Here is a 22,038-nt window from a genome sequence, read left to right on the forward strand (position 1 = left end):
ATATGCCAGAGGTAAGCAGTCTTGGTAGTTTAGTGAATTGATAGTTCTCTGAAATTTGTATGAAATATTTCATTAAAATATTGCAACAATTTAAAATATAAAATTTACAAATTTATTGGGTTTTTTCCATTTATTTTTATTAGTTGGAGGCTAGTTACTTTACAATATTGTAGTGGTTTTTGCCATACATTGACAAAAATATAACATTTACAAATTTATTTTCTCCAGATCAGCACATATACATTTCTATTTTAAAATAATCCCCCCCAAAAAATAAATAAAATAATCCCACTAATAGTGGGTTTTGAGGAACTTCTCAATTTTTGGTTATTAAAGACAATGATACAAACAGCATATGATTGTTTCTTCGAACACTTAGCGTATAAATCCCATAAGAGGAGGTTCTCCATTAAACTGTAGTAAAATCTTTAAATCTAAGACATAGTACCAACACCCCTCCCAAAATATATATAGGGCCAATATCAAAAAGAGAATTATTAAACTCTATCACATTCTGTCAAATTTAAATTTGTTTTTAAATGTGATAACTAAAATTACATATTTTACTATAACTTGCATTTCCTTAATTATCAGTAAAGTTGAGCAGGCTTATGTTTAAAGATATTTGAAGTTCTACTTCTGTGAATTGCTAATCCATATGTTTCTTCCACTTTTTCCGCTGTTTCTTTAACCTTTTTTTACTGATCAAAGGTAACAGTTCTTGGTTTCATTTGTTGAAAGTATATTCTCATCTCTTTTTTATGATCACTTTTTTATTTTTTACATTTAGTAAAGTCAAACCTACTAGTCTATATCTTCCTAGAGTTTAGTTTATGCATCATATCTAAAACATTTTTAATGAGCTGTTTTTAAGGGACTAAAATATGTACCTATGTTTGCTTTTACTGTTTTCATAGCTGTATTTTTACAAATCTAAATCTTTTACACTTCTGAGACTTATTTTCAAAAGAGAAGTGAAATTAGAGCTTTGATCTTGCCATTCCTGATTGCTAAGTAGCTGCCCCATTATCATTTACTATTTCCCTTACTGATCCCCAAATCTATCTCTATTATATATCTCATTTACCTATGTGTTTGTGTCTAGGTGTGGACAATACAATTGACTCAGCACATCCTGGAGAAGGAAGTGGCAGCCCACTCCAGTACTCTTGCCTGGAGAATTCCGTGGACAGAGGAGCCTGGTGAGCTACATATAGTCCCCAGGATCGCAGTCGGACATGACTGAGCTACCAACTTGAACACATGGGGAGATTAGGGGCACCAACCCTCCAACACAGTGGAACTAACCAATTATATAATACTGTAGTATTTATTATTGGAAAAAAATTCTGCATATGCACAGTTCAAACCCTTGTTATTCAAGGTCAACTGTAGTTTTGTTTCATTTTGCAGTCTCATTCTTCCCGCTCTGGGTCCTTACTCTCTGAAATCTGTAATTTGTGGAATAAGTAGTGCATGAAGACAAGCACCACTATGTCACATGGCAGAGTCACATGTGAAAAGTATGATTTAGTGGAAAAATTACAAGTAAAAATTTAGCAGAGTTCCTTCTTTTCTCATCATCTCATGGGGAAGCTGGATTATTGCTGCATGTAGACTTATAATGTGTCCTAGGAAAGTTATCTCACCCACTGCTTGGTCTACTTTATAATCAGGCAAACCTGAGAACAAACTGGAAGAAAAGATTAAAATATCAAATCTTTAAAGCTAAGCAATATTAATTTTGAAGCCAAATTTTCAGGTGAATATGATTAAACCAACTACTGGCATTTATTGATATTGTGGAATTCTGACATTAGAAACGTCCTCTTTCCCAAAACAGAGCCACCAGCACCAGCTACTTATTACATACTGGCTCATCAGTAAAGAGTTATATTTGTTTCTCCACAAATGTGCTTTACTATGTTATCTGTTGCTGTCATTTGTGATATTTCATTGTTTTCTTTGGTTTATTTTTATATCCTTGAACCAAAAATCAAACTGTCTTATATGGCTTTATAAGTAGGTCTTGGCAGTATAAATCTTCTAGCTTTGCTCTTCAAAACTGCCTTGACTCATCTTGATATTTTGCAATTCAATATACATTTTAGAATTAACATGTCAATTTTCTAAAAACTCCTACTTGAATTCAGATTGGGAGTACATGAAAATATATATGAACTTAAAGATAATTGGCATATTTTACAATTCATGAATCTAATATTTATTATATGCTTACTTTGTTGTTACTTGTAAATTATGTTACATGCCTGACTTTTTTAATTTTGATAATTATATAAAGTGATTTTCTAGTATTGAACCATTTTTGCATTCCTACAATAAAATCAAGTGGTCAGGATGAGAGCTAAAAAAATACCAATATTTGTGCAAAGTAGTATTTATATAAATCTTTATTGAGAATTTTGCATTATTTGATTAGTTGAAGATGACTAGTAATTGTACTTCTGGTAATGTAATCTTGAAAATGTTTTTCACATGTAAATAGATATGTACAAGTATGTTGTACAATTTTAGAATATTTGTCAGTAAAAATAAAATCATTTGCAGAATGTTGTTATGACAGGATATCACTTATTCATTTTCATATCATACACAAACTAGTAAGATGATAAGTGAACTTTACCTCTGCCAGTATTTTTTAATTTTATTTAAAAAGTTTGAAGCAAAGTAATAAAAATGCACATGTTAATTCTGACAACAGGATGAAGATCTTCATTATAGCATTTTTTACTTTTCTGGATTCTTAAAATATTTAAAAATATTTCTCTTTGTTCAGCTAGAAACTCTTCTGCGTTTTTTTTTCTGTTTGTTTTTTTTTTTTCAGATATCTTAAAAAACAATGTGTTGTGTTACTATCTCTTCTTAGATACCTGGTGTATCTTCCTTGTTATTTTGTTTCAAAAATTCTGGCTAGCATTATTCATGTGTAAATGGATGTCATTCAACAAAGATCTGCTTTACACATCTGGAGCAACATGGATGTGTTCCCTGATAAACAGATTTCCTTTTGTTTATCAGGGATCCATAAGCCAGCGGCAAGCCTCCATTTAGGCTGTCTCTGTACTGTACTTCCCAATCTACTAAATTCATAGGCCCAAAGGAAATCAGGGCCTGTGGGAGAAGACTCAAATATTTGGACACTTCTTTCATCTCAGAAAAAAAAAAGATGAGAAGCTATCTCAATTTGCCAACCATAGATTCATTTGTCTCAGAGCCTCATAATGTTTATTATCTCTGTTCATCTGAGTTTCAGCAGCAAATACAGAATGACTCCTAGATTGTTAATGCTCTATATTCTAGTTACCCAGTTTCATTTCTCTTAGTCCTGCTTATAATTAGAAAACCGTTTGGCCTTTTTTTCACTTACATGATCCTCACTATTATTAGAGCTCAAGATGGTAGACCTTTTTTTTTTGTCTATGGAGGATGAATAAATCTATTTCTCAAAATCTAAAAAAGGTGTCAAGGAGCTTGCATATTCTCTCACCAATTGAGATAATCACTTTTCTTAAGATTAGCCCAAATATGAGTTACATATTGATAGTTTCAATTTTTCAAACATCTTGGTTTATGGCAGATATTCCTCATAATTTTTGTTAAGAAATTGTGTCTATCTCTTTCAAAAAAATGGATTTATTGTTGATTATTTTTTATCCTTTTTAAGCATTTCAGTGAATTTTAGGAAAAAAGTTAAGTGACTATGCACTTATCTTTCAAATTTAACTAACAGACTTTTAATTTTGATTTTGTTTTAGATAATATACACCAACAGCCAAGCAAATGGAAAAACAAAATCACTCTGTAGTGACTGAATTTATTTTGCTGGGACTCACAGAGTTTCATGAGTTACAGATTTTATTTTTTGTATTTTTTTTCTATTATTTACATAGCCGTTTTATTAAGTAACCTCATTATTATCTTGGTAGTGAAATTGGACCCTCAATTACAGTCTCCAATGTACTTCCTACTGGTCAACCTGTCCTTTATTGATATGTCTCTGGCTTCCTTTGCTACTCCTAAAATGATTGGTGACTTAATTAGTGAAAATAAGGCCATTTCCTATGAAGGATGCATGGCCCAGAATTTTTCCCTTCACCTTTTAGGTGGAAGTGAGATGATGTTGCTTGTAGCCATGGCAATTGATAGATTAATTGCCATTTGCAAACCCCTTCATTACAAAATTATTATGAGCCACCGTATTTGCATCAGACTTGCACTTTTCTCCTGGATTACTGGGTTTGTTTACTCTGTTAGCCAAATGGTTTTTACAGTGACTTTACCATTCTGTGGCCCCAATGTTGTGGATAGTTTCTTTTTTGTGACCTGTCTCAGGTGATCAAACTTGCCTGCACTGACACCTATGTCTTAGACTTATTAGTCATTGCATTTAGTGGACTACTTTCTTTGTTCTGTTTCATATTTCTGTTCATTTCCTATAGCATCATCCTGATAACTGTCCATCATCACTCCTCCAGTGGATATTCCAAAGCCATGTCCACTCTTGCAGCCCACATCACAGTGGTGGTACTATTCTTTGGACCTTGCCTCTTTATCTATATATGGCCATTCAGCCATGTTTTCATAGATAAGATCGTCTCTGTGTTTTATACAATTTTTACTCCCCTTTTAAATCCAATCATTTACTCATTTAGGAATAAAGACATTAAGAAAGCAATAATAAAAATAAAGACCAAGAATGTGAGTTCCAGATCAGCCTTTTAACTTAAATATTACACTTATCAAAGGCATCATAATTGTTGTCATCATCCAGAGACACAGGTATAAGATTTTACATCAAGCATAAGTAATATTTTGGGAAGTTATTACTTTTCCCTACACAAGCATATATGCAATAAAGCATTCAGAATTGTACATCCAAGTGCAAATCATTCCAATATATTATCATTCATTTATGTTGTAATTTTAAATTTTTCTATAAATTCTTAGATTTTAAAATACTGTTTGTTGAGTTCTAACCATGTCTGAGGCACTTTGCATGCATTTTTCTCTTAACTTCACACAATGAAAATAGAGAATATTATTTATATTTATCACCAGAAAACTGCACATTATAAAATTTAACAAATTTGTCACAGAAATTGTAAGTACTAGACCTAGAATTAGATCCTACATTTAACTACAAAAATCTATGCCTTTATAACTAAAATCTATAACTTTATAACTAAAATTTTATATAAATTTTAATTAGCATTCATACATTTTTGTTTCCTGCCCTCTCCTTTACATGTCATAGTTCCCAATAATTAAGTCTGGGCTGGTGCACTGGGATGACCCAGAGGGGTGGGATGGGGAGGTAGGTAGGGGGGTTCAGGATGTGGAACACATGTACACTCATGGCAAATTCAAGTCAATGTATGGCAAAACCAATATAATGTTATAAAGTAAATTAATTAATAATTAATTATAAATTAATTAATTTAAAAAAATAAAGAGTTTGGTGAACCACAAAATAATAATAATAATATAATAATGTTTGTGACATGCCTGGCAGAATCTTGGTATAGGAAAGATAGAAAAGACTTGTAAAACTGGAGCTGAGCCTGGGGATGGTAAGTGAAGGGAAGAAAAATTGGCACATTGGAAACAAGTGCAGGAAATTAAAAATTTGCATTTAAATAAAATGAATAAGTAAATCTTCTCAACAAAGGTTAAAATGACTTTTTATTGATCTGAAAGTAAAAAGAAACCAACAATTTCTGTTTCCCTATGCTTATGATTCAATAAAAAGAGTTTATTAAAACAGCTAAGAGCAACACGCTGCTGAATAACCAACAAATCACAGAAGAAGTCAAAAAAGAAATCAAAATATGCATAGAAATGAATGAAAATGAAAACACAACAACCCCAAACCTATCAGACACTGTAAAAGCAGTGCTAAGGGGAAAGTTCATAGCAATACAGTATTACCTCAAGAAACAAGAAAAAAGTCAAATAAATAACCTAACGGTACACCTAAAACAACTAGAAAAGGAAGAAATGAAAAACCCCAGGGTTAGTAGCTGGAAAGAAATCTTAAAAATTAGGGCAGAAATAAATGCAAAAGAAACAAAAGAGACCATAGCAAAAATCAACAAAGCCAAAAGCTGGTTCTTTGAGAAGTTAAATAAAATTGACAAACCATTAGCCAGACTCATTAAGAAACAAAGGAAGAAAAATCAAATCAACAAAATTAGAAATGAAAATGGAGAGCTCAGAACAGACAACACAGAAATACAAAGGATCATAAGAGACTATTATCAGCAACTATATGCAAATAAAATGGCCAACTTGGAAGAAATGAACACATTCCTAGAAAAGTACAACTTTCCAAAACCGAACCAGAAAGAAATAGAAAATCTTAACAGATCCATCACAAGCACAGAAATTGAAACTGTAATCATAAATCTTCCAACAAACAAAAACCCAGGACCAGACAGCTTCACAGCTGAATTCTAATAAAATTTAGAGAAGAGCTAACACCTATCTTACTCAAACTCTTCCAGAAAATTGCAGAGGAAGGTAAACTTCCAAATTCATTCTATGAGGCCACCATCACCCTAATACCAAAACCTGACAAAGATGCCACACAAAAAAGAAAACTACAGGCCAATATCACTGATAAACATAGATGCCAAAATCCTTAACAAAATTCTAGCAAACAGAATCCAACAACATATTAAAAAGATCATACATCATGACAAAGTGGGCTTTATCCCAGGGATGCAAGGATTCTTCAATATCCACAAATCAATCAATGTAATACACCACATTAACAAATTGAAAAATAAAAACCCTATGATTATCTCAGTAGATGCAGAGAAAGCCTTTGACGAAATTCAACATCTATTTATGATAAAAAAAAAAAAAAAAAAGATCCTCCAGAAAGCAGGAATAGAAGGAACATACCTCAACATTATAAAAGTTATTTATGACAAAGCCACAGCAAACATTATCCTCAACGGTGAAAAATTGAAAGCATTTCCCCTAAAGTCAGGAACAAGACAAGGGTGCCCACTCTCACCACTACTATTCAACATAGTTTTGGAAGTTTTGGCCACAGCAATCAGAGCAGAAAAATAAATAAAAGGAATCCAGATAGGAAAAGAAGAAGTGAAACACTCACTGTTTGCAGATGACATGAACCTCTACATAGAAAACCCTATAGACCTCCACCAGAAAATTACTAGAGCTAATCAATGAATATAGTAAAGTTTCAGGATATAAAATCAACTCACAGAAATCCCTTGTATTCCTATACACTAACAATGAGAAAACAGAAAGAGAAATTAAGGAAACAATTCCATTCACCATTGCAATGAAAAGAATAAAATACTTAGGAATACATCTACCTAAAGAAACAAAAGACCTATATATAGAAAACTATAAAACACTGGTGAAAGAAATCAAAGAGGACACAAATAGATGGAGAAATATACCGTGTTCATGGATTGAAAGAATCAATACAGTGAAAATAAGTATACCACCCAAAGTAATCTATAGATTCAATGCAATCCCTATCAAGCTACCAATGGTATTTTTTCAGAGAACTAGAACAAATAATTTCACAATTTGTATGGAAATACAAAAAACCTTGAAGAGCCAAACAATCTTGAAAAAGAAGAATGAAAATGGAGAAATAAACCTGCCTGACTTCAGTCTCTACTACAAAGCCACAGTCATCAAGACAGTATGGTCTTGGCACAAAGAAAGAAATATAGATCAATGGAACAAAATAGAAAGCCCAGAGATAAATCCATGCACCTATGGACACCTTGTCTTTGACAAAGGAGGCAATAATATACAATGGAGAAAAGACAGTCTCTTTAACAAGTGGTGCTGGGAAAACTGGTCAGCCACTTGTAAAAGAATGAAACTAGAACACTTTCTAACACCATACACAAAAATAAACTCAAAATGGATTAAAGGTATAAACATATGACCAGAAACTATAAAACTCCTAGAGGAAAACATAGACAAAACACTCTCTGACATAAACCACAGCAGGATCCTCTCAGACTCACCTCCCAGAATACTGGAAATAAAAACAAAAATAAACAAATGGGACCTAATTAAAATTAAAAGCTTCTGCACAACAAAGGAAACTATAAGCAAGGTGAAAAGACAGCCTTCGGAATGGGAGAAAATAATAGCAAATGAAGCAATAGACAAAGAATTAATCTCAAAAATATACAAGCAACTCCTGCAGCTCAATTCCAGAAAAATAAAAGACCCAATCAAAAAGTGGGCCAAAGAACTAAACAGACATTTCTCCAAAGAAGACATACAGATGGCTATCAAACACATGAAAAGATGCTCAACATCACTCATTATCAGAGAAATGCAAATCAAAATCACAATGAGGTATCATTTCACGCCAGTCAGGACGGCTGCTATCCAAAAGTCTACAAGCAATAAATGCTGGAGAGGGTGTGGAGAAAAGAGAACCCTCTTACACTGTTGGTGAGAATGCAAACTAGTACAGCCGCTATGGAGAACAGTGTGGAGATTCCATAAAAAACTGGATATAGAACTGCCTTATGATCCAGCAATCCCACTGCTCGGCATACACACTGAGGAAACCAGAATTGAAAGAGACACATGTACCTCATGTTCATCACAGCTCTGTTTATAATAGCCAGGACATGGAAGCAACCTAGATGTCCATCAGCAGACAAATGGATAAGAAAGCTGTGGTACATATACACAATGGAATATTACTCAGCCATTAAAAAGAATACATTTGAATCAGTTCTAATGAGGTGGATGAAACTGGGGTCTATTATACAGAGTGAAGTAAGTCAGAAAGAAAAACACCATTATAGTATACTAACGCATATATGTGGAATTTAGAAAGAGGGTAATGATAATCCTGTATGCAAGACAGCAAAAGAGACACAGATGTATAGAACAGTCTTTTGGGCTCTGTGGGAGAGGGCAGGGGTGGGATGATAAGAGAGAATGACATTGAAACATGTAAATTATATGTGAAACAGATAGCCAGTCCAGGTTCGATGCATGATACAGTGTGCTCGGGGCTGGTGCACCGGGATGACCCATAGGGATGGGATGGGGAGATAGGTGGGAAGGGGGTTCAGGATGGGGAACACATGTACACCCATGGAGGATTCATGTCAATGTATGGCAAAGCCAATACAATATTGTAAAGTAAAAAATAAATAAATAAATAAAACTGAAAAAAATAAAAAAATTAAAATAAATGATGACTATAGAAACTAAGACTGTTTTCTACCTAAAATATTTATGGTCATTATATATGTATAGTGTTTGTTGACATATTTCAATTTTTTTGTTGTTGTTCATTATCAAGGAGCTGTTGGAGGTTAACTTTAGAATTTTGTCTCTAAGATATGGCATATTCATGTGGGATTATGACTAAATTAGAGGAAATACCAATACCATACTGAGATGGACATAGTAATCTATAGAATTTTGTCTTTCCATTTGGAGAAAAGAGGGTGAATGTCTTAATTTGTATAAATCTTTAGGATAAGACAACGGTTGTTCCTTGGGAGTTTAAATAAAGATAGAATAAGAGTGTTAAACATTTGAGAAAAGAGAAGGCATTTATCGAGAATCACAGAATTTTACCCTGACCAGTAACTTAGGGTGCATATTTAATCAAGAATAAAGGATATATATAAGTAATGAGGGATCTGGAGGAATATTTTATTCAGTCAGAACTCATAGTTGAAACAAAAGAGAAGCCTGAATTAAGTAGATATTTTAAAATGTTATTCAAACCCATCGTTTTAAGGAGGGTACATGCATTTTAAGCTAACTGTAATCATTTAATTAGGTATGAAAAAATGAGAACATCTATTTATGTCTTTTAATATTAAATGATAAGTAAGTTTTGCTATTATTTACTACACAGATTACTTTAGGTACTCAATTAATCTGTGTGTTGCCTGGTCATGCTATATGGCATTTAAAGTTTCTGGAGAAAATGTGAGTTAACCAATGACAGAGGGGGATCAAAAGCAGTTCTCTTCAAGGTCATTTGGTTTGAACAAATTATTATTCAATAAACAGCTATGTCTCTGTATAATAGCTTAGGTGTGCTAAAGTAAAGGGGAGGGAATATTTAAAGATTATATTATCTTATTTTAGCTCAATTCATCCTCCACAACTTCATTAGGGCTTTAAAAATGCTTCTGTTAATAAACCTTGGATTGAAGATCATTCTTGTTTTTAGAATTCATGTAAATGATTATAAAAAGACAGAATTGTCTTTTTATATTTGTCATATTATAATAATTGTCATATTAATTATAATTGTCATAATAATAATTGTCATATTATACCCACAATATGAACTTTTTCTTAGTTAAATTACAAAGTATTAATAAAAGAACAATGAGATACAGAACTGACAGTAAACTGGTCACAATATTTTAAGTTAAGAAAAATTATTTCACAGTATGGATTTACTTTCATCTTTATCAACAATGAATGTGACAATATATATTGTACCTTGATAAATTAGCTTGTCATCAAAATTAGTAAAACACTAAAAACTAAATATATAAAACATAAAATAAACCTCTACAATTTTATTTGCAATATTATTATTGCAATACTTTTGCAATATTATTGTTGCAATAATTTTGCAATATTATTATTGCAATTTATTGCAATGATAACCAATGGAAGGCTTTAAATTTTAACTAAATGTAGTAAAAAGTGTTTCCATTTATTACTAATACCAGAAGAACAAAAGCCACATCCACAGAGAAATTACTTGTATTTTCTACCATTCTATAAAAATGATTAAGATGAGCAGTATGACAATAAATAAAATACATTCCTTATCAGCAAATGCTACTGAAAAGCACACAGAAACTATTTCTAATTATCTGCAAATTAAGTGATAGAATAAATTATGTCTTGGGAGGAGTTTTGCCTTATATAAGAGTTGAAAGATTTTAGCACTTGTACATAGAAATTCTTATCAATAATATTGAATCATATAAAAGCTGGTCTATGACAAAAATCTACATTAAGCCCTTGGTTGAATAGTGAATTTGACTGGCATTAAGTAAGAACTTGCAGATAAGATACAGATATGTCAACCAATTTGAAAGTTACTCATGACATTGTTGGCAAGCTACTGAAACAGACTTTGAAGCCTGCTGTGCAAAGTACATTAGGATGATCAATATGATGAACTGCGTAAAAGAAACAAACTCTTATAAAAGAAGAATTTACTGTAAGATTTTATAGTAAAAAGGGCAATGACAATGAAAACATATTTTGCCATATATATATTCTCTGAAACTCTCATAATAAATTTTTAAAAATATTAGTATTTTAATGACCATAAAACAGTTAGTTGTAACATTAATGTATATGAAGTTTGAAGTAATTTAATGTGCATTATTCTCAGTATATCTTTACAATTTTCTATTTCCTAAATATACTAACGTGCACTTAATGTACACTTTTAGGAGTAAGGGTGTAGCATGTATAGACCAGTTTTTCCATTAAAGATGTAAAAGTCAGAAAAGTTTAGAGATTATTCATCTGAAATAATACCACAAAATTGTTAGAAGGAAGGTAAGACTGTAGCTTGGGAATAATGTGAGGAAAAGGAAGTATCCATTAAATCAAAGCTGTCTGCACTTATAATGTCACAAAAAACCAATTCTCTCATGACTATTTTCATCATTCCAATGCTCAAGGAAAGCAAAGCATATCACAGGACCAGAAATTAAGAGTGAACATCTCTCCTGGTCATGCTATCACAGCAGCCCCAATGTTTTAACTACTCCCAGTGAAATTTGGATTCCCAGGGCTCCAAAAAAATTTGCCTCCAAAGTGGTTCACATCTTTATAAAAGATGCAGAAAACAGTATCCACAACCACATGAAGAGCATCAGAGAGAGTGAAAATTTTATTTCTAATTTCAAATAACGTCTTGAACACACTGTTTCTCATAATGCGCCTTTACAACAAGTAAGTGAAAATATTATAGAGGATTAATTCATTACGAATTAGGTATACTGAAGATGGTATTTTAATTAATTGTGCGTTGACTGGAAGGAAAATACTATGGTTTTCAAGACATGGAATTACATACTTATTTTACAATGGATTATAATCAACAATTTCCATGAACATTTAAAAGGTATATGTTTTCAAAATGATATTGCAAATAAATTTGGTGGTATATGGTAAGTGATAGAGAATGATGAATAAAATTAAGAAACATAAATTTCTGAGCATCCAGATAATTCATACTATCATTGAAAACAGTGGAAAAGCTAGAAACTCATTATTTTTTGCAGTATATTTTTTTGCAGATTTCTTTTAATAAATTTCAGGTATACCCAGTACATATAGATAAGAATATCATAATTACAGTTGGAAAAGAAGCTGGCAAGGGAGAATTAATGAACTAGATATTTAGGTATTTAGAGCTAGATATTTAGAAAATCGCTGTTTGAAACTTATGGTTATACCATATATACATAGGGCATTTTAAAGAGTAAAGACAAAGAAGCCATTACAGGATGTTCATATTCAGGAATCTCATTATGAGTATTTAAAACAGTAGTAATATCAAGAAATCTATTTAACAAAACAGAGAAAAGTAAGCTCCCAAATAGATGTCATTCAAAACCATAAATTCAAATAGGAGACTTTAATAAAAGTTTAAAACTAGATTGTATTGGATTGCAGTGTGACAATAATTGTCTCCTGGTGAAATAAATTTGAGAACAAGCAACTGGACAGTATTAGAAAACTCTATTTAAAAACACTAAATTAAAATATTAAAGATAATTTTAATTTAATAATAAAAGCAAAAAATGCATAATAGTTTTATTGAACATAATCACCTAATATAAAATAACCCATTTAATACACATTTTAATGATTATTATCCTATTCACATAGCTGTGCAAGAATCACCACAATCTTATTTTAAATCATTTTCACCTCTGCAAAAAGAAAACTCACGCCCATCTCCAATCGATCCCCAGCCGAAGGGCTACTGATATGCATTCGTTTATCAAAGATTTGCTTTTTTAGACATTTAATATAAGTGAAGTTACAAAGCATATAGTCTTTTGTGACTAGCTTCTTTTATTAAGCATATTTTTCAGTTTCATCTGTATTTTAACAAAAATACCTATAGTTTTAGAAGAAGGTGAAATTAGTCAAGATAGAAATTATGCTTAGTTTATTTAACTATCTATAATGAAAATGGGAGAAAATATTTATTTGAGTTAGTTATGCTTGCAGTGTTTGCTGTTCAGCTGCTAAGTTGTATCTGACTCTTTGTAACCTTCTGGACTTCAGCACACAGGGTTCCCCTGTCCTTCACTAGCTCCTGAAATTTGCTCAGATTCATGTCCATTGATTTGGTGATGCAATCTTACCATCTCATCCTCTGCTACCCCCTTTTTCTTTTGTTATATTAAGTAATTTATGTCTTATATACACATGAGCAAGAGTAGAAATATTTATTTTCAACAATTTACTAAAACAAGTCTTGAATTCTTCCTTTCCTAATAGAGATTTATATGGAAAAGTCTCAGGATTATATAAGATTTATATGAGTGACTGAGATTCAACACATGCCCTCTCTGTGCCCATTCTGTGTCCAGCCATGAGCTTATATATACACCATCTCACCTAATAATCACTACATTTCCTCAGGGTGGTCCTACATCTAAGACTTGGGAAAATTTAATTAATTATGGAGATCTTGGTTTTTCATTTACTAAAGAGAACAAAGGATTACAAAGTTCCATCCTAACTCTAATATACTGTGATTTTGTCTTCAAATTCCCGCAAAGTGCATCATAAATTGAGTAAAGGTAACTAAAACAAAATGTGCAATTAGTTAAGAGGAAGATAGTTTTCTTCATTGATAGGATTTTTGTCTAAACTATGTGATAATTTATTTCTTTTCATTTGTATAGTCTTTTTACCTTCACAATATGGAAACAGGTATGCTAAGTGCAGAACCAAATAAATATTTTGAGAAAGCTTGCTTAAAAATGAAAGAGAGGAATAAGAGACAGAAATACTGGGAAAGTCATCAACACAGTAAATTCCAGCTTTCCCTCTGAAATAAAAGGCCAAAATAAATCTTTCTTAATCAATTATGTTTAACTAAATTAATTTCATTTGCAAGTTTTTCTGTTTTTACTTTATTGTGGGATATAAAATTCAAGGTATTGGTTCCCAAATGATAGCTGGCATGTTCATTCTTTCTAACAGTTATCAAGCCATGTCACTTCCCCAAAGTCCATGCAATTATTTCAATTTCTGTCACAAAAGTCTCAATAGCAATATTTCCAGTCACTCTCATGATAGTCATGTAACACAACCGTTATAGAAGGCATGGTGTGGAGACTGTCCTCTGCAGGCCCCTCCAGGTCCACAGTTCGCCATTTAGCAACTCCTGGAGGTTGACCTACAGGAACTACATCATTTTTCACTTTTATTTCCCCTAGTTTGTAGACACTGACTATTTCTTAAAAATATTGGAGGTAAGATAACAACTGAGATAATTAAGGTTGGATAACGGTGATAAGATATTTTGACAAGAGACCAAGCAGAGCTGAAAACAAGGAGAGACTTACAGGTCATTGGAGAAAAGAAAACAAACATTTCCTAAGAATCTTTAAAATTTAATTCAGTCACTTTTCCAAATACACCACTCTTTCTACTCACTGTTATCAATTCTTTTCTTCTTATAAATCTTGTCTTTAATATTTGTCCTTTTATTTACTGACCATGAGTACTTTTCATTTTACTTTTTAAAATGGTTTGAAGATAAAAACAAACCAGCTTGAAGCTGTGTCTTAAAAGTGACACTTGGAATTGGTTGCCAATTTTAAAAAATCTTACAACATTTTTCACAGCATGTGCTAAATTAAATATTTTCTTACATGTCTCATTGCTAATTTTTGATTGATAATTAATCTCTAGATGGTAAACTCCTGAGATACCAGGTTCTGATTCCTTTTGCATAAGAAAAAAAGTGCAGTTAATTACATAGAGGGATTCCAAATACTTGTTGAATGATATCTGTTATGTTCATTAATGGAATATATTAATTCAATCAATATTTAATAACTTGACCATAAATATTCATTCCTTTATGTTTGGAAGGAATATGGTGTTTTGCTACAAGCCTAGATGCTGATGTGAGTAAGTAATTTAAAACATCTATGACAAGTTTCCTTTAATACAAAATTAGGATAATTATAATAATGGGGTTGTTATGCTCATAACAGTAAAGCTTAACATATGTGAAATACAACACAGCTTATCACATAGTGATCACATAATTATAATTAATTTTGATCACTCTACATCCTAAGAATGACATCTAAAAAGCTCAGCAAAGAAAACTTAGTGTGATATATTACAACCAAAGCAATAGCTATACATTAGGATTGAATCATTTCACTATTTACTCTAAACCATGTCATACCGTTTGCACACAACACCCAAACTCTTCACTGTGAACAGTGATGATAAAAGGATTTGAGAAAACAATTCAAAAGGTCTGAGATTTAAGACTATCTATTCTCTTATCACCAATTATTATTCATCAAATAGAAATAAAAAAACTGGTGTTTTTGTTGAAGTTCATTTGATAAGTTGTGTTTGACTCTTTGCAACCCCATGTCAGTGCTAATTGTGGCTTTTTTTAAAAAAATCTCTTTGTATATAAAGAACATCTGGAATCTTTCTGAGTTGAGTAAATGGATCTGAAAAATGGATCTGTAGTGACTGAGTTTATTTTACAAGGATTTTCTGCAGGATGGGAACTTCAGATTGTCTTCTTCGTGACATTCTCCTTGATCTATGGGGCTACAGTGCTGGGAAACACTCTCATTACGGTCACAGTGACTTGCAGTTCCACCCTTCATTCTCCCATGTACTTCCTCCTCGGAAACCTCTCCTTTTTGGACATGTGTCTCTCCACGGTCACCACACCCAAGATGATCAGAGACTTGCTCATTGAACACAAGACCATCTCTATATGGGGATGCATGGCTCAGATGTTCTTTATGCACTTATTTGGAGGTGCTGAGATGACTCTTCTGGTAGCCATGGCTTTTGACAGATATGTGGCTGTATGTAAACCCCTGCACTACAGGAAAATCATGAACCACAGGTTGCTGAATGGGTTTGTTATACTTTCATGGACAATCGGTTTTATACACACCATGAGTCAGATGGTATTAATGGTAAACCTGCCTTTCTGTGGCCCCCGCATCATAGACAATATATTTTGTGACCTTCCCCTTGTGATTAAGCTTGCGTGTGTGGAAACGTACACCCTGGAATTATTTGTCATTGCTGACAGTGGACTGTGGTCACTTATTTGTTTCCTCCTGTTGCTTGTCTCCTACACTGTCATCCTGGCCACCGTGCAACGAAGATCATCTGGAGGCCTCTCCAAAGCCCTGTCCACACTGTCTGCCCACATCACTGTGGTCAGTCTGTTCTTTGGGCCGTGTATCTTCATCTATGCCTGGCCTTTCAAGAGTTTTGCCAGCAATAAAGTCCTTGCTGTATTTTACACTGTTATCACACCCTTATTGAATCCTATTATTTACACCTTGAGAAATCAGAAAATGCAAGAGGCCATGAAAAAATTAAGGTTCCAAAATGTTAGCTCCACACAGAACTTTTAGATTTTAGAACTGTATAAGTAACTGAGCTTTCAAATATAATGCTAATATAATTTGAATACATATGTAATACATGGTTTTACTTTCTTATTTTAGAATCATAACTGATGCAGAAAAAATTAATGATAATGTATTTTAAATTTACACAATGCTGTTATATAATGATAATTAGTGATCTCAGCAAAATAGACATATAAAAATCATTAAATACTTTATGATACAGGCAATATATATTTGCTAGTGAAGAAATAAATATAAAAACATGGTGATTACTTTTAGACATTAATTGATATGGGTTGTTAATGATAGTCATAATACTATCATTTGTACTCATAGTCATTTATAAAAAATTATCATTTATACAAATGACAGTCATTTATACTATCATTAAATGAGACACCCTAAACAAATAATGATTGAAAGAATTTGAACCAATCCGAGAAAATGTAAGAATAAAAAATTATATTTGACAGCATCATAAATATAAAATGCAAGATTGAACATAAGATTACAAAGGGAAAAAACAATAGAAGGGCAATTTCAATAGAACTGCACAGAGCAACCTTGAAACCAAACACTCTAAGAAATGCCATTTGTAGGCACAGTTGACTTTCAAACCTAAGGAGATAAAAGTAGAAGCACATTTTTTTTTTTATTTTATGTAATATATCATGTAACTTGTTTTTTCCAAGTGCTTAAACTATGGTTCAACTGTCTTTGGTAAGCTTGCAATTTTTATTGCAATTATAAGCAAGTTAAGCTTGTTAGTGTTGAGGGGAAGGGGGAATTTCTTGTCGAATTCAGAGTCCCAAACTTATTGATGGCTAATCTTAAATATTCTTCCCCAATTCAAGAGACCAAACATTTTTTCTTGTTCTAGGCAATATTTTTGAAATTAATCCTAAAGAAGCATATAGATATTTTTCTCCATTCAGTGCATCCTCAAGTTCATCCACAGTGATGCTATAAAGCACAATGCTCGGATTCTTTGCAGCATGTTGGGAGCCTGTTTCTTTAAACTGTATGGCAAGCTAAATTCAGGCTTAGTAGTTCACAAATGTCAAAATACCCTATAACATATTACTGATCAGAATGCTCATAAAAGATTTCCAGTGAAACAGTTTTATACTGTACCTAAAATTGTCTCATAAAATTATGATTATTTCTCTAAGATGGCTATAATCAAAAGGTGACAAATAGCAAGGGCTGACAAGGATGTAGAGTAACTGGAACCCTCATATACTGCTGATGGAATACAAAATGGTGTAACCATTTTGGAGAGAATTTTGGCAGTTCCTCAAAAATGTTAAATATAGAATCACCATATGCCCCTGTCATTTCACTCCAAATACACCCTCAAAAAAATTAAGGCACATGTACATCCCAAAAAGTTATACTAAAATGATTGTAGCAGCTTTCATCATACTAGTAAAAATGTTAAAACAATGCAAATGTTCATCAACTAATGAATGGATAAATAAAACATGCTATATCCATACAATGGAATATTATATGTCAATAAAAATGAATCAGGTATGGCATATGCTACACTATGCATGAATCTTGAAAACATTTGTCTAAGTTAAAGAAATGAGTCACTAAAAACTACACCTTACTGAGTCCATTTGTATGAAATGTCCTTTATAGGCAAACCCTTAGAAGCAAAAAGTAGACTAATGGTTGCCTAGAGTCCGGAGTGTGAGGGAAGCAAGGATGTGGTTTTTTTTCTGTTTGTTTGTTTGTTTTTTTAATTTTTATTTTTTATTTTTCAGTGGGTTTTGTCATACATTGGTATGAATCAGCCATAGAGTTACACGTATCCCCCATCCCGATCCCCCCTCCCACCTCCCTCTCCACCCGATTCCTCTGGGTCTTCCCAGCCCACCAGGCCCGAGCACTTGACTCATGCATCCCACCTGGGCTGGTGATATGTTTCACCATAGATAATATCAACCTGCCTGTCTTCAGACACTACTACAAAGCCACAGTCATCAAGACAGTATGGTACTGGCACAAAGACAGAAATTTAGACCAATGGAACAGAATAGAAAGCCCAGAGATAAATCCACGAACCTATGGACACCTTATCTTTGACAAAGGAGTCAAGGATATACAATGGAAAAAAGACAACCTCTTCAACAAGTGGTGCTGGGAAAACTGGTCAACCACTTGTAAAAGAATGAAACTCGAACACTTTCTAACACCATACACAAAAATAAACTCAAAATGGATTAAAGGTCTAAATGTAAGACCAGAAACTATAAAACTCCTAGAGGAGAACATAGGCAAAACACTCTCCGACATAAATCACAGCAAGATCTTCTATGACCCACCTCCCAGAATATTGGAAATAAAAGCAAAAATAAACAAATGGGACCTAATGAAAATTAAAAGCTTTTGCACAACAAAGGAAACTATAAGTAAGGTGAAAAGACAGCCCTCAGATTGGGAGAAAAATAATAGCAAATGAGGAAACAGACAAAGGATTAATCTCAAAAAGATACAAGCAACTCCTGAAGCTCAATTCCAGAAAAATAAATGACCCAATCAAAAAATGGGCCAAAGAACTAAACAGACATTTCTCCAAAGAAGACATACAGATGGCTAACAAACACATGAAAAGGATGTGGTCTTTTTAGACTGGCTTCTCTTCAATGTTTTCAAGACTCACTCATGTCACAGCTTACCTCACTACTTGATGCTAAGAGTGACATGAGCAACGTGAGAGGAGGAATCCTTGGACCATTGCTCTCCAACAAACACACCAATTTAACAGCAATTTGAGGACAGATTTTCTTTTTGAGAACTCTGAAACCAACTGAAAGTCTCTTTTACCCCTGAAGAATGAAAAACCAGACTCACCAAATCAGGCAAGGAGATTCAGGTCTTGCTAGTCTTGGAGCTCTGACAGGTCTGTCACAGTCTGGCTGTCTGGGGGAAGACAGAGGCAGTTAGCTGGGCCAGTTATATCACTGATCCATAACTCAGCACAGAACGAGTGGATAAAAAATTTCAGCTCTCAGCTTCCACCTGTAAAGGAAAAGAGTTAATTTATGGATCTAGTATCCCAACTTCACAGAGGATTCCCAAAGAGCTAGTACTTATCTCACCAGGCTTGGAGCTGTGATGGTTCTGATAGAGTCTGGGTGCTGGGGGACAATGGCCATGGCAGGTTGGGCTTCTAGAATGCCAAAGCTCCACCTCATACCCCACCACGATCTGTCCACAGAGTGAGAAAACAAAAATCACTGCCAAGAGGCATGCTTCCTCCTGAGGAGGGAAACCATTGGCAGAGGTCTCCAGAACCTCTGTTCAGGTTTATTGGTGAGGACCCCCGCCTGTACAAGGCCAATCCGTGAAGATTGGCAGAGGTGTGTGCATGGTCTAATGTTTAGAGACCAACACAGAGAATCAACAGAGAATCAGGCAAAGATGTTGTAAATGAAGAAGCAAGGTAAATCTCCAGAAACTGACAGTGATGAAACAGACTTCATGATTTACCTGATTGAGAATCAAAAACAACTGTCATAAAGATTCCCTTTGGAATGAAGAGAACAATGCATGAATACTCCCTTCAATAACAGTTTCATGACTCCCTTCAATAATAGTCTCATGGCTCCTGCCAGAACATGACAGTAAAATCTCACAATTACTTTAGTATACAGTCTCTTTCATTTTTATCAGGCCCAGCATATCCCAGGGGTTATGCTGGGCTTCTACTCTAGTTATTATGCAGAAGAGGAAGTTAGTCCAGGCCTAAAAGATGACCTATTTCCTTGCAGAAGTGAGGCCTCTGAAGCTCCTTGAGCAGAAAGTTCTAGCTCTTACTGATGTTGAGGAGTCTGTATAAGCAAAGTCTGCTGGGGCATTTATCCAGATGTACTCACTCCATATTTCAGGGTTTTAAATTTTTCCCTACCAGTGCTCTGACCTTATCATGATACACATGCCTAGAGTGTTTGTACTTGTTTGGATCTGTGTAACTGTGGAAGATCCCCTAGAGAAGGGAATAGCAACACACTTCAGTATTCTTGCCTAGAGAACTTCATGAGTAGAGGAGCCTGGTGGGTTACAGTGCATGGGGTTGCAAAGAGTCAGACACTACTGAGTAACTAACAGTTTCAAAGGTGAAGGGTATTCTAAAGGTATACTTGTGTAGCTCTGTTAGATCTGCAGCATCTTGCTAGTCTGTGTCTCCTTACTCAGGAGACAAGGAACTCTTTGTAAACTACCAAAGAGTTTTTAAGTCCTTACACCTAACCTTTAACGTTTGTTAGTTAATGGCTTTCAATTTCTTTTATTTCAAGGCATTAATACAACTTACAATAAGCAAACAACTGCACTCTTTGTAGGAATTTCTCTTCTCTTTCTTTCAAATAAAATAATCATTCACCTGCAACAGCATTCCTTTCCAACAGGTTGTATTCCCAGATCACCACCCATGAAATATTTAGCCATCAGCCAACTATGCTATGCCAGGGCCTGTGTCCCATCTATCACTTGTGTGAATGCATGCTCACTAACTCAGTCATAGCCAATTCTTTATTAGCCCATGGACTGTAGCCTGCCAGGCTCTTCTGTCCATGGAAATTTCCAGGCAAGAATACTGGAGTGGGTTGCCATTTCCTCTTCCAGGGGATCATCCTGAGCCAGGAATTGAACCTGCGTCTCCTGCATTGGCAGGTGGATTCTTTATCACTGAGCCACCTGGGAACCCTACCATTTGCAGTGAAATTTTATTGGCCACTAGGCCAATTGATTCAGCTACAAGTCCCCATTTTCGTCTGTTTCTCAGACCACTCCCAGTACCAATTATGTTAATTTAGGTCTTCTGAGAAATGGATACCAAGATGAGGTTACATTCATAGTACATCCACATAGTGGAATAAAACTCGGTAATAAATTTAAAAAATTTAAACTTATACCTTAAAGTCTGGATACATCTCTAAGAGACTGTTATTTTAGGGAGAAGATACTCAAAAGCATACACATTGTAAGATTTTATTTAAAAGAAATTCAACAATAGACAAAACATATTACATGAGAGAAATGAGAATGGTCCTTATCTCTGCTGGTGAATGTTTATTGCAAAGTAGTTGAAGGGAGATTTTTGGTGTGAGAAAAATATTGAGAAATTTGACAAGTGTGGTAGTTTCATAGACGCCTGCACAAGGAAAACAAAATTTTCAAACTATACATTTAAGATTTGTTCATCTCAACACCTATAAATTATTTATCATGTAAATAACAGAATTTAAAAGGTTGGCTTTAAAAAAGAATAGAAAAAATATCAAATAAAGTTATTTGGGATGGTATCCTCTCAATAGTTAATAAA

General features: G+C 33.6%; 2 protein-coding genes and 1 pseudogene across 2 annotated transcripts in view; all 3 read left to right on the forward strand.

The window, feature by feature from the left end:
* Positions 1-1,109: 1,109 nt before the first annotated feature.
* On the forward strand, positions 1,110-4,743 carry LOC136172581 (olfactory receptor 4K13-like; annotated as a pseudogene).
* The window catches only part of LOC136171837 (olfactory receptor 4N5), a 40,298-nt gene continuing 19,397 nt past the window's right edge, over positions 1,138-22,038 (forward strand). Inside the window, exon 1 of the mRNA XM_065940864.1 lies at positions 1,138-1,202. The gene's annotated coding sequence lies outside the window, so the exon portion shown is untranslated. The remainder of the gene's footprint in view (positions 1,203-22,038) is intronic.
* Positions 15,768-16,706, forward strand: LOC136172192 (olfactory receptor 4L1-like). Its single transcript, XM_065941365.1, has one exon. The coding sequence runs from the start codon at positions 15,768-15,770 to the stop codon at positions 16,704-16,706; it is 939 nt and encodes a 312-aa protein (XP_065797437.1).

This window comes from Muntiacus reevesi, chromosome 7 (genome assembly GCF_963930625.1).
Source record: "Muntiacus reevesi chromosome 7, mMunRee1.1, whole genome shotgun sequence".
NCBI lineage: Eukaryota > Metazoa > Chordata > Mammalia > Artiodactyla > Cervidae > Muntiacus > Muntiacus reevesi.